We start from the raw sequence: 14,444 nt of genomic DNA, 5'->3' as shown, positions 1-14,444 counted from the left end.
AAAAAAAAAAAAAAAAAAAAGAAAGAAAGAAACACACTTGGAGGCTTGGATTGAAACATAGACTCCCACAAGACATGTTGGTGCATGCCCATAATCCCAACATTTGAAAGTCAGAGGCAAGAGGATCAGGAGTTCAAGACCAGCCTGGGGTATGTAGTGAGTCTGTTTCAAGGAAAAAGAGCCTCAGAATTTGCTCTCCAGCTCCAATCTACTGAATCTGGATCGTATTGTAACAACACGGTAGGGACTCTGTGCCCACTGAGTTTTGGGGAGCACCCTGCCTGTCTGCTAGGCTTCTTCTCTTTTGGTCCTTCCTGCCCACCCCCCAGAAATCCATCATCATGGACAAGTGGAACAAAAGTTCTAGAAGCCCGGGGTGTACACAAATGCTCCACATTCTTTAATCCTGTGATCATGGCACCAAGCATTTGTTCTATAACAGACCAGGATTCTGAATAACACCCTATCCAATGTTAGGGTAACAAAGGGTTAAAGTGGGGTTGGTAAGGCAGGGGAGCCCCCATTCAGAGGATGATAGATGTCCTACCTCCTACTGCAGTAAATGTCACTGATTATGAAGACCCACTCCACTGCTGTGTTTCTGAACTTTCCCACTTCTCAGGGGTTGGGAACTTAAAGTTTCTGTTCACACAGGCCTCCACTGAACTGTCCTGTGTGTCTCTGGCATACATGAATATATTGAGTCATTGGGCCAGCACTGACTGTAGCAACCAGACAATAGGGATCAAGAATTGATTGCCTGGGAAATCGTATTTCCTACAGAGTCATCTGTGAGGGGTTAGAGAACAGACCCGATGAGATGGCCTGGCAGGGAAAAGGTTCCCATGGCTTCCTCTGGACAACCATGGGCATCTTCCCTCCCAGGCAGCCCAGCCTCTCTCTTCCCACAGGCTTTACATATATCACACTAGCCTAGGTCTGCCTGGCAAGTCACAAAGGAGAACTATCATCCCAACTGTGTATTCTGGGTGAAGCAGTTCTAGCTGGCTCTGTGTAGTAGGGGATCTTGGGAACTAGCGTGTAATGACAACAGCCAGCACATGTGTAACAGGGTCACCCGGAACAAACTGCAGGTAGGGAATCCAAGGGCTCGGTACTCCATGTTACCAGGCCTCCTAGGAATTGGTGAGGGCAAAGTTGGGATGAAGTCTTGGGCATTGTTATTAACAAAAATAGACCAGTGAGCCCATGTTGGATCCCCTGCCTTCAAAGCTGAGACATTCCCCTGAGGCAGAGTTGACATCCTTCTGGGATCAAGCACAGACTGGAGAGCACCAACTTCGAGCCCTGGAGCATCAAGCTGTCCCTCCCCCTTCACTTCTAGGATCCCTTGCAGCTTTCCTGGCTTCCCTTGCAGCTTGCCTGGGATCCAGAGGGAGCTAAGTCCCTTTGTTGTTGCTCAAGCCAAAAACCTGAGCCAGGAAAGTAGACTTTGAGATCTTCATAGCTTTTTGTGTGAAGTCCAGCAACTCTGCTTATAGGTGGGTTATATGCTGAAGGGGTGAGGGAATGAGCTTGAGGAAGTTTAGGGGGCTAAAAAGATGGATTCCCCAGGGCTGGAATGACAGGTTTCCCAGCCGTCAAGCCTCCTGACCTGCAGGTCACCTAGCTCATCCCTGAGCGGGGAGGGTAGGGGGAATGCCTCTAATGCCTGTCTGTTCTTAAAAGGATTGGCTAAATTTACAGCACCTAATACCTTTTGTCTCTGAGAAGGTGGAGGGTGGAAGGATAATGAAAAGTGAAAACTACCTTATTGTTTCAAGGCCCACAGGGTACCCTGTGATGGGAGTGTTAACTTTTTCTCTAGGCCAGCAGACCAAGGGAGGGTCCTATGAGCCTCTGGGCTCAGAGCCAGGTAGGACCAGAGGAAGCGGGGAAGATAGATACCTCAGCAGAACTCCTATGCTTTGTTCTGGTTTTTTATGGAAGCTGCAAACAACATTGGGCAAAACAAGAGTTGGGTCGTGAGGGTCTGAAGGAGGGGGCAGCAATGTAGGGAGGGTGTCTTTACATTAGAGGATGGGCGTTTTAAAGTTCTAATCTTAAGCAGTCAGGCACTGACACGCTGTAGCTGTAGCATGAATATGGCCCAGATGGAATGTGATCTCAGCACACAGCCAGGGCTGTCTCCTCTCCCAGACAGACAGATGTACCCTTCATTCTCTCTGGGGATTGCAAGAGCCCCTAACCCCTACTTCATGGTATGTCTGCTTCAGCCCCATCCCTGCCTGCAGCCTTAGGGTAACCCCCTCCCTTTTGCTGCCTTTACAGCAAAATTCAGCCTCAAAGCTTTTCCTCCTGCTGGCTGTCATAGTTATATTACATTGTGGCTGTACTCAAAGCTATTGAGTTGTATATTTGAAAAAAATGTCCATGTATATTGTAAACACAGTGAACAAGTAGCTGATGGACAGGGTATAGAAGATTGCAGCCTGAGAGCAGGGAGAAGCCATGCATTGGGAGGGGGCATCTATGCTGAGAAGGCTGCCTCAGCCTGTGACACTGGTGCAGTGAACATTCACATTGTTATTATTAGGAATCTCAAAGCCATGCCTGAAGCCATGGCTGTGTGATCTCCTTTGCCTGCTAGACCACAATTAAGCCAGAAGTTGTAGAGACCCAGGCTGGTGTCTAGGTGGCTGCTGTAGAATTCTATAAGTGGAAGAGGGTCTAGGTTTGGAAAGGAGGGATTGAAAGAGTGCCATCATCAGGCAAGCACCCCACCCCAGCCCAGCCCCTGAACCCCCTTACTCTGCCCCTCCCCTGCTGTCGCCACCACCATCTTTCTACTGCTATGTGAAGAATGACCACCCCCTTTGGGTCTTGTGGGGGTCTGCTCTCCCACAGTTCTGTAAGTCAGGAGCCTGCCACCCTGCAGGCCTCACTCTCTCCATCTCCAGTCCACACACACGGTCTCAGAGCTTCAGTACTACAAGTGAACATTCCACTGATTCTTGGTTGTTAGCAAACATTGGTGATCTAGAAGAGTGCTTGGGAATGTCCGTGTTGACACCAGTCCTCCCACTGAGTGCTCAGGGCCTCGCCTCTCTCACCCCGAGCATCTTTACACGGCCTGTGAGGCGTCTACATCTGTTCTTCAGACCTGCTTTGTCATTTTGCAAAGGGGTGGTCTGGAGAAGGTCCAGGTAGCTTTGTTGATGAAATGTGCCAATCGCACAAGTTACATGGCACTTTTCTTGGGAGGAGGGGGGAGGGTCACAGGTTCCCAGGTGATGAAAGGGACATAAGACAAGCCTTAACATCCTTTACCACGGAGCCTGAAGTCCCCCTGTCCATGCAAGGAAGGGGTGGGGATCCAGGAAGGGAGGAGGGTTCTGGCTTTTCAGATATGGATGAAGTGTGACTACTGGGGACAAGGTGTGGCAGAGGGCAGTGTGGGTTTTGTGCTCCTGTAGACTACGGTGACAGTTTTGTTGGCAGACTCCTCAGCTTATCCCAGGTAGAGCTGTCCATGTCTGTCAGGCTGAACTCGAGTGGGCCAGCGGGCTGCTGGGATGCCCACGCTCTTCTGGAGAGCAGCACGTGTGGCCCAGCCTCAGTCACATAGGTAACCCGCCAAGTTTCAGCATTCTGTCAGTAAAAGACCCCCTCATTCCTATAGACTAATGTAGCACGTCTCCACAGCAAGGTTATAGAATTCTGCTGATAAACTGAGGCCCACAGACCACAGCTATATATGCAATAGTCTAGGGACCAGAGGGGAAGAGCCTCTCTCTAGGAGCTATTTCTTGAAGGGATTGTCTCTCTTAAGGGTGTTTCTATCTGGGATGTTCCAATTCTTAGATTGGGGGGGGGAGGGTCTATTTTGCTCTGTGTGGATTTAAAGTCAGGATTTTAAGTCAAGCTGGACAATAAGTCCTGGGTGCTGGTCTAGATTTACCATCCGCTCTCTGTGAGCACTAACCCAGGCACCATACAAGTCAATGTGCTAGGCAGTTAGATAAGTTACCTGTGCCTCCTCTGGGCCTCAGTTTCCCTCTCGTCATAGTGGGAAGTCAGCATATTCTTTATGCTAACGACCAACCAACTAACGGTTCTGGCGATTGGGAGACCAAATTGCTTCTAAGACTGAAGAGTATTTCTCGAGCGGGGCATCGTCCTGGCCTCCAGCAGCATCTCACCGAGGCTGTCTGTCTGTCCTCTTCCCCAGCTGCCGGCCCCGGTCCCTGAGTCGGAGGGATGGAGAACTCCTCGGCAGCGTCAGCCTCCTCAGAGGCGGGAAGCAGCCGCTCCCAGGAGATCGAGGAGCTGGAGCGCTTCATTGACAGCTACGTGCTGGAGTACCAGGTGCAGGGGCTGCTGACCGACAAGACAGAGGGTGACGGCGAGAGCCAGAGGACACAGTCCCATATCTCCCAGGTGAACATTGGCCCAGGCCCAAGGGCTTCAAGAACTCAAAGGCTCGGTGCTAGGGACCTGAGTTCTGACTATGTGTTACCATTTCTCCCCACGCTGCTTCGGTACAGTGATCTCACCCGACCCAGCATCCAAAATCCTGTAGGAGAGGTTTAGAGATCCATCCAGGAAGCCTTTATCTCTGCTGAGCACCCTTGATCCTTGAACCCATCTCTGGGACCCAACTAGACCACTGTCTCTTAGCATACATTGATTAGCCACTACCATTTGCCGGGCACATTTGATGTGCCCTCTATGAGCTTATATTCTCGAGCAGCTCTGGAGATCAAAGCTACCCAGCATGCATGTCTTTGGAGAACTGTGACCTGTGACTCTGACTTCGACTACAGGCAGTTGTTGGGAGCCTAAGAAATGTGTCTTCTCTACTGCTCTACAGGATGTTCTATGCCTATGCACATAGATGCACGAGGCATCCAGAGAAGAACCTCAGGGTGCTCTCACCTGCCTGGTCAACTTGTCTCAACTTGGCCTTGCAGGGGAGGTGACCTTACTTGGAGAATTGTGGGCTGTGATGGCTTTAGCTACCTGTCATCACATGACGTCTTTGCCCAGCACATCCCCAGTAGACTCTTCCGAGAGTTGCTTCCAGATGGTTCTAGATGCCTATTTGACCTTGCGTGAAGCCCCCAATATCAGAGGCTATTTTCTTTTCTTGTCTCTTTACTTTCTTGGAGACAGGGATTTTCTGTGCAGCCTCGACTGTCCTGGAACTCACTTAGTAGATCAGGTTGGCCTAGAACTCACCGAGATTCACCTGCCTCTGCCTCCCCAGGGCTTGAATTAAAGGCATGCGCTACCACTTCTCAGAGAGGCTCAGTTGTCGTTTCTGTCAGATGGTATTCACCGGCTGCCTCAGGGAAGCTGGACTGTCAAGGAAGCCAAGGACAGGTGCTGAGGCGATGAAGGGTCTTCTCCCCTGTCCAGGGCCAGCATGCCAGGAACACCTCTTGTAGTATCCCCCTTCAAGCCTGGGTATTCAAGTAAAGGATAAGCTACTTGGGACCCCTGCCTTAGAGAAAAGTCAAATGTAACCACCTAGCTCACTACCCAGGAAGGACAAAAATCTAGTCTTCCAGTGTCTTAGTCAGGGAATGTATTCCTACATAAAACATCATGACCAAGAAGCAAGTTGGAGAGGAAAGAGTTTATTCAGCTTACATTTCTACATTGCTGTTCATCACCATAGGAAGTCAGGACAGGAACTCACACAGGGCAGGAACTTGGAGGCAGGCATGGATGCAGAAGCCATGGAGGAATACTGCTTACTGGCTTGCTTCCCCTAGCTTGCTCAGCCTGCTCTCTTCTAGAACCCAAGACTACCAGCCCAGGGATGGCATTACCCACAATGGGCCCTCCCCCCTTGATCATTAATTGAGAAAATGCCTTACAGCTGGATCTCATGGTGGCATTTCCTCAAAGGAGGCTCCTCTCTCTGTGTTAACTCCAGCTTGTGTCAATCTGACAAACAAAACCAGCCCCCTCATCATTCAAGTGACCCCTCGTCAACTTGACACACACACACACACACATCACTATTAAGCCTCAACCCTTACTTTCTTATTCATCCCCAAGATCTAAGTAAGTTTAAAAGTCTCATAGTCTTTTATAAATTCTTACATATTAAAACTTTGATCCCTTTAAAATATCCAATCTCTTTTGAAATCCAAAGTCGTTTTATAATTCAAAGTCTCTTAACTGTGGGCTCCACTAAAATACTTTCTTCCTTCAAGGTACAGTCACAATCAAAATCAAAATCAAACTCTAACTGTCCAATGTCTGGAATCCACTCCCGATCTTCTGGGCTCCTCCAAGGGCTTGGGTCACTTCTCCAGCCCTGTCCTTTGTAGCACACAGCTTGTCTTCTAGGCTCCAGCTGCCAGTACTCCACTGCTGCTGCTGTTCTTGATGGTCATCTCATGGCATTGGCATCTCCAAAACACTGCTGTCTTCTGCTGCAACTGGACTGCACTTTATCAGATATCCTCTCACAGGCTCTTTTTCCTGGTGCCAAGCCTCAGCTTCTCTGCATGACCCCTTCAGTCCTGGGCCTTCAACTGCCACTGAGGCTGCACCTTCACCTGGCCTCTCACAGTGCCAGACCTCACAGCTTTCCCTTCTTGTTTCAAAACCAGTCCCACCTGGGTCACTCTTATAAATTACCCAATCTGGCTTCCAACACAAGGTACAACTGTGGCTGCCTCTTAAAAACAGCTCCTCTATGCTCTCAGGAAACACTTCTCAGAAGATTTCGCCTTAGTGATGCTGGTCTCTTCTTACTCACTACTAGTTTCTTAGCTCCAGCTAACCAGCATCAATCGTCCCAGTAATACAAAGTTTTCGCTTTAGTAGTTCTGGTATCTTGTTAATCACAGCTGATACTTCAGCCCCAGCTAACCAAAACCACAGAATCTTCACAATCAAAACAACATGGCCCTGATAAAAGTCTTTAATCTTCCCTCTGAAATTTCACAAGCTAGGCCTCCATCATTTGCATTTTTCTTAACATGATCTTCCAAGCTCCTACACAATGTCCCACAGAGCTCTTAACATCCCAATGGCTCTTCTAGCTCAAAGTTCCAAAGTCCTTCCACAGTCCTCCCCCAAAACATGGTCAGGTTGTCACAGGAATACCCCACTATGCTGTTACCAGTTTGTCTTAGTCAGGGTTTGTATTCCTACACAAAACATCATGACCGAGAATCAAGTTGGGGAGGGAAGGGTTTATTCAGCTTACATTTCCACATTGCTGATCATCACCAAAGAAGTCAGGACAGGGAACTCAAGCAGGTCAGGAAGCAGGAGCTGATGCAGAGGCCATGGAGGAATGTTACTTACTGGCTTGATTCCCCTGGCTTGCTCAGCTTGCTTTCTTCTAGAACCCAGGACTACCAGCCCAGAGATGGCACCATCCACAATGGGCTGGGCCCTCCCCCTCCCCTGATCACTAATTGAGAAAATGCCTCACAGCTGGATCTCATGGAGGCATTTCCTCAAGGGAGGCTCCTTTCTCTGTGCTAACTCCAGCCTGTGTCAGGTTGGCACACAGAACCAGCCAGGACATCCAACTTTTAGAAAACCAGAGTGAAGCCCAGACCAGGAGTCAGCCTGGGACATCCTTCCCCCCCCCCCAAATTTTTCTCCTTCCTCTTCTTTTTAAGATTTATTTATATATTTTATGTATAAGAGTACACTGTAGCTGTCTTTAGACACACCAGAAGAGGGCATCAGATCCTATTACAGATGGTTGTGAGCCACCATGTGGTTGCTGGGAATCGAACTCAGGACCTCTGGAAGCGCAGAGGTCAGTGCTCCTAGCTGCTGAGCCATCTCTCTAGTCCAGCCTGGGACATCCTTACATAGCAGGAGTCCCCTGCTCCACCCCACTGGGCTCTGGGGGCAGAAGAGAGTCCCTTGCAGTTTTCCTTAGAGTCCTTGGTGCTCTAAAGCCACAAGTGTGTGAGCTAATCAGCATCTGTCCTCTGAGGGACCTGGGAGATTTTGGAATTGGAAGCCCCCCCTTCATGGAACTTCTCCAGTGCTGGTGACCATCTCAGCTAGGCAGGCTAACACAAGCAACTGAGGAGCCAGTAGCCAGGGCTTATTTGTTAATTTTTATTTGTTGACGCAAAGTTGCAGGGGTTTTATTTTGGTTTTTTTTTTTTTTGTTTTGTTTTTTTTTGTTGTTGTTGTTGTTGTTTTATATCAAATGGTTTAGTAGATTTAAGCGCAAGCATTAAGGGAGCCAGAGAGCACCCTTAAAGGAACAGAACACACCCAGTGCGTGGGTGGGGACTTCTCAAGAGAGTTGCTAGTTTGAAAAATTGAGGAATGGTCTGGGTGAGGTCAGTAAAAGAGAGAGAAGGGGGATCAGATAGTGGGTAAGAAGCTGGCATTGCAAAGGTGGGCCCAGAAGCGGAGCCAAGACCTAACCAGGAGACAGACTACTGGAGCAGGAGGAAGAGACTCAGGTCGACAAGGTTGAGAAGGGGACAGGCTGTGTGGGCAGGAGGTGTGCCTGGGTCAGGGGCCCCTGGATAGATGGGAGAGGAGGAGGAGCCAGGAAATCTGACTGTAAGGAAGCCAGGGCAGAAGCAATGCCAGGATCCTGGGAGAAGGAGGGTTTAGGAAGTGGGGGGAGGAGTGGGTGACTTTGAAAAAGGACAGCATCCGGGACCGAGCAACTGGGTCACTAGTGGCAGTGGCAGGAGAGGTCCCAGGGGAGAGATGGATAAGGGCAGCAGCAGAAAACCAGGCTTGTTCCTGCCACTAGGAGCTCAACCGAAGGGATGGTGATATGGAGGTATTGCAGGGATGAGGGCCAGAGGAGCGTAGCTGGGATAGTTAAAGGTCCAGGGTGAGCATGGTCCAGGGTAAGCATGGTCCAAGGTGAGCATGGTCCAGGGTGAGCATGGTCCAGGGTGAGCATGGTCCAGGGTGAGCATGGTCCAGGGTGAGCAGAGTGGGCAGAGCACTGGATCGGTCCACCTCCCAGAAGCCCACCCTGCCACCACATATGCATCATGACATCTGCCACAGAGCTGTGGGAGACTACCAGTGACTTTCAGTCACCACAGGGCTGTAGCAGACTTAGGAAGATGGTTTTAGCCAAGGTTGAAATACAGTGGAGGGAAATCAAAAGAAAGGCCAGGGAGTGAGATGGTGATGTAATAGGATTCCCCAGGCAAGGGAGGGTGGCGTGGACACCAAGGCAGGTAGTCAATGGGCTAATGCAGGGGTTCACAACCTGGAGGTCGAGGCCCCCTTCAGGGTCAAATGATCTTTCACAGGGGTCACCTAAGACCATCAGAAAACACATATATTTACATTATGATTCATAACAGTAGCAAAAATTACAGTTATGAAGTAGCAGGGGAAATCATTTTTATAGTTGGGGGTCACCACAACATGAGGAGCTGTATTAAAGGGTCTGTGCATTAGGAAGGTTGAGAACCTCTGCTCTGATGGATTGGAGGCCCAGGGACTGAAGCTTTGCTGGGGTTCTGGAACTAGAGAGAGTGGGCTGGAAGTCCAAAAGAGGTGTCCGGGAATAAAATGTCTGAAGTTGAAGATGGAGGGGTACAAGAACTGAGAGGAAGAGGATGAAGTGAATCCGGGAGTCCGTGGGATGAGGGAGAAGTCAGCGCAGAGACCTACAGCTCAGGATGCTAGGACAGTCTCCAGGACCTCCAAATGCTCATAAAAGGATGGTGTGTGTGTGTGTGTGTGTGTGTGTGCGCGCGCGCGCGCGCGCGTGTGTGTGTCTGTTGTCCAGGAAGAGTACAATGGTGTGACAATGGGGAGTGACCTGCCAATCTATAAAGGACTTCAAGATGGCAGGAGTGTGTCTGAGGGCGTGAATTGATTTGTACTGTTTCATTTCTTAATTTAAATCACTCTGTTATAGAATTAGCAATATCGTGACCTGGACGAGAGAGGAAGTGGGAAACATGAATCAGAAAACTCCCAAGGAAATTTAATCCACTTGGGTTGTCTGGGGTAATTCCCCTTAGTTACCGTCACCTCATTGTGATGAAATGCCTGATGTTAGCACTTTTGAGAAGGACTTGGGAGACGGCTCAGTGGGTAGAGTGCTTGCCACACACGGGTAAGGACCTGAGTTTAATCCTTAGAACCAGTGTGAAGCTGGGCGTGGTAGCAGGATCTGCAGTCCTGGAACTCTCTCCCAGCTGTGTGAGAGGGGAGAGAAGAGAATCTGTGGAGCTCACGGGCGGGTGAGCCCAGTGCACACAGTGGCTAGCAAGAAAAAAAGAAAGGTGAGGGCAAGCACTCAAGGTTCACCTCTGATAACCTTGTACATGCACACCTACACACTCGTGTACACAAACACACACTACCTCCACCACCACAGCAGTGTGTCCACACTCACACATGTGAATATGTACACACAGACACACACACGAGAGAGGGGGAGATTTAATTTTTTTAATCTAGAAGAAATATTTACCTTATGGTTTCAAAGGTTTTAGCCCATCACTGAGGGCAGCAGGGTAGGGAAGAACAGAGCAGTTCACATTGTGAGGGACAGGAGTAGATTAGTAACAGAAAGTGCACACACACACACACACACAGCCACTATCACCCATAGTCCTCCTTCCTCCAACAGGCCCACAGTGCTGCCACCAATAGTCTGTGTGGAATCTGGCTCCATCTGTGGACCCAGCCATTCATTTAATCGGTGTTCTCATGATCCGACTCTAGAAATGTCCTCCAGACTCACCTGGACGTCAGGGTCTTCTTCCTGTTTCTAAATGAATTCGATCTCAAAGGGTAGAAATGCTATAACGGGAAAACATCCTGAGCTGGTGTCCATAGGCTAACACCTTAAGCTCTGTGGAACAACAGTGGGGAAGGGACAGGCAGGCAGGAAGACAGATGGACAGATGGATGGACAGGTGGATGGATGGACAGAGGGAAGGGGGTCTGAGCAGGTAGTAGACCGTCCACAGGCTAGCTCTGCACTTCTTGCTGCTAGCTTAGGAGACCTCGCTCACACTAGGGCGCCTGGATCTGAGATGGATCAGGGTAGCCAGACCTCTGCAGGGGCTTTCGATGGCTATTTATGGTTTTCAGTCTGAGGGAAACTGCCCGTCCTAACATTAGAGTACATTCCTTAAGCTCTCTGCATGCTCCGAGGTTTGATGGGAGCATGCAAGCACCTGGCCTGATTGCAGAACATCTATACGCTACAGAGGAAGAAGGGCTTGTCCTGAGCACCTCTCCCTGCATCCGTAGACCCCCAGAAGAGAGGCAGAGGTGGCCAGCCGCCTCTCCCTGCATCCGTAGACCCCCAGAAGAGAGGCAGAGGTGGCCAGCCGCCTCTCCCTGCATCCATAGACCCCCAGAAGAGAGGCAGAGGTGGCCAGCTGTTTCTCCCTGCATCCATAGACCCCCAGAAGAGAGGCAGAGGTGGCCAGCCACCTCTCCCAGCATCCATAGACCCCCAGAAGAGAGGCAGAGGTGGCCAACTGTTTCTCCCTGCATCCGTAGACCCCCAGAAGAGAGGCAGAGGTGGCCAGCCACCTCTCCCTGCATCCGTAGACCCCCAGAAGAGAGGCAGAGGTGGCCAACTTTACTCAGGACCAAGACTAGACCCATCTTCCAGAGACACTTTTAAAAAAAAATCGCTATTGACACAGCTTTGTAGGAAATAGTTCTGCTAATCTACTTTGCTTGTTTTTTATTAAATCTGACGACTATTTAAAATGGAATTTTAAAAACACAGACATACAAAGAATGTCTCTGTCTGCCTGTCTGTGGTGCTGTTTTGATATTTCTGAGGGAGAAAATTGCTAAGGTTCTTGGAAACCTTGAGAAAGTTTGAGGGAGTGGAGAATATTGTTCTTCTATCAGTGACGGGTATTTTTGGAATCTGAGCAATGGCAGTGGATACTCGGGAAGAAATGCCTCCTAAGGCTTGCATACTTCCCTATCCCAGCAACACCAGAAAGGAAAGATGGGGGAGAGGAAGTGGACAGGTTGGTAGATGGATATATGGATCAGTAAGTAGGTAGATGATAGAGAGGTAGGGAGGTCGGTAGGTAGGTAGGTAGGTAGATAGATAGATAGATAGATAGATAGATGACCAACAGATAGATACAATAATGGAAAGATAGATAACAAACATGATACATAGATGATAGATAGATAGATAGATGATAGACAGATAGATATGATAAATAGAAAGATAGATGGCAGACAGATGATAGATAGATAGATAGATACATACATACATACATACATACATACATACATACGTATGTACATAGTTGGATAGATGGATGGATAGAGAGATGGAGAGATGGATGGATGGATAGATAGAGAGAGAGAGATGGATGGATGGATGGATGGATGGATGGATGGATGGATGGGTGGATGGGTGGATGGATGGATGGATGGATAGATGGATGGATAAACAGATAATTAGGCAGTTTTCATTGCTGTGACAGAACATCTACACTTACTTTTGTCATATGTTCCAATTATGACCAACCAGCTGGCTCACTGTTTCTGGCATGTGGTTGAAGCAGAACAACATAGCAGAGAACATGGTAGAAGAAAGCTGCACACCTTGTGACTTGGAAGAGACTAGAGAGAAAATACACCCTTCAAAGACACAGCCCCATTTCCTCCCATCAGGTCCTTCCTTCAACGTGTCCATTTAAGTGTGGATGGATGCATTGCTTAGATAAGCACCTACAGTTCTCCAAAGCCTCACTTTTGAGATTACGCAGGAGACTAAACCTTCAACCACGAGGCTTGGGGGGCTAGCCAAACCACAGCATATGAAGGATAAGTAGATGATTTGATTAGTTGATGGGTGGATGGATGAATAGATGCATGGATGGATGGATGGATGGATGGATGGATGGATGGATGGACGGACGGACGGACGGACGGACGGACGGACGGATGGATGGGTGGGTGGGTGGGTGTGTGGATGGATGGGTGTTTGGATGGATGGATGAATAGATGGATGCATGGATGGATGGATGGGTGGATGGATAGATGGATGGATGGATACGTGGATGGATGGATGGATATCCAAACCACAACATATGAAGGATAAGTAGATGATTTGATTAGTCAATAGATAGATGGATGGATGGATGGATGGATGGATAGATAGATAGATAGTGGGTAGATAGATAGATAGATAGATAGAGGGTAGATGGATAGATGAGTGGATGGATAGATAGATGGATAGATGGATAGATAGATAGATAGATAGATAGATAGATAGATAGATAGATAGTGGGTAGATAGATAGATAGATAGATAGAGGGTAGATGGATAGATGGATAGATAGATAGATAGATAGATAGATAGATAGATAGATAGATAGATGGTGGGTGGATGGATGGACGGACAGATAGACAAATAGATGGATAGATGATAACTTCCCTTCCCTTAGATGATGTGATGATAGTTGGTGTTGTCAACTTGAGAGTCTAGAATCACTTGAGAGACAGGTATCTAGGTGTGCCTATGAGGGATGTGGGAAATGAAAGACACGGAAAAGCCCATCTTGATTGTGGGCAGGACTATTCCCTGGGCAGGAGATCCTAAACTGGACAAAGCAGAGAGAAGGAGCTGAGTACTAACAGACGTTCACTGCCCGCTGTTCTCTCCTGTGACGGGATAGGACCAGCCGCTTCGCACTCCCGTCACCTGACCTCCCCACCATGACAGACTGTACTCTTGAACCATAAGCTAGAACAGACCCCCTCCTGTGAGATGCTCATGTCAGAGTATTTTATCACAGCAGGGAAAGTAATGAAAACAAACGAGTAACCATATATGTTTGTAGCATCCCAACTCTTCCCTAATCCCACATTTAAAATCCCACCCGTTGCCAACACTACATGGCTTTTCCTCTTGCACAGATAATGGCGTCCACACACGGAGACACATTCTACACATAAATTGTTAAAAATCGAAGTCTTTTGAAAAGGACTGCTAATTTTATAATGGATTCTGAGTCCCCAAAGTCACTTCTTAAAAGTTTTCCTTGGGGCTGAAGAGATGGCTCAGAGGTTAAAAGCACTGCCTGCTCTTTCAAAGGACTGGAGTTCAGTCCCTGTCGTGGTAGCACACAAATTATCTATAACTCCAGTCCCAAGAGACACAGTGCCCTCTTCCAGCTTCTGCAGGCACCATTCATCCATGTGTACACATACACACATGCACACAAAGTATTCATACACATCAGATCATTTTTTAATTAAAAGCATGTCCTCGGTCCACTCGTAGGAGAAGGACTTGGCTTTGCTCTGCCTGTGGGAAGTTGAGGAGCCACAGCTTGGTAAGTGGTCAAACACCCTTCCTCACCCTGGAGGCCCACCCCATCCCACTTTCTTCTTGTTCCCAGCTGTAATGGGTAGAGTGTCAAGTGGCTGACGTATGGAGAGAGCATTAGGACTCAATCTCATTGGCTCTCGGCCCTTTGTAGGGGAGGTGGGGATGCG

At 48.6% G+C, this 14,444-nt stretch overlaps 1 protein-coding gene across 5 annotated transcripts in view; it reads left to right on the top strand.

The window, feature by feature from the left end:
• Window positions 1–14,444, top strand: part of Ctif (cap binding complex dependent translation initiation factor) — a 273,785-nt gene that overhangs the window by 51,862 nt on the left and 207,479 nt on the right. For all 5 annotated transcript variants that reach the window (XM_031366057.1, XM_031366055.1, XM_031366053.1 and 2 more), the window contains exon 2: window positions 4,193–4,401. In XM_031366057.1, coding sequence (XP_031221917.1) covers window positions 4,222–4,401 — 180 coding nt within the window. In that variant the 5' untranslated portion in view covers window positions 4,193–4,221. The remainder of the gene's footprint in view (window positions 1–4,192; window positions 4,402–14,444) is intronic.

The sequence above is a fragment of the Mastomys coucha genome, unplaced genomic scaffold, assembly GCF_008632895.1.
Source record: "Mastomys coucha isolate ucsf_1 unplaced genomic scaffold, UCSF_Mcou_1 pScaffold13, whole genome shotgun sequence".
NCBI lineage: Eukaryota > Metazoa > Chordata > Mammalia > Rodentia > Muridae > Mastomys > Mastomys coucha.
Note: the sequence above shows the minus strand (reverse complement) of the source record. Positions and strands in the feature narration are given on the sequence as shown.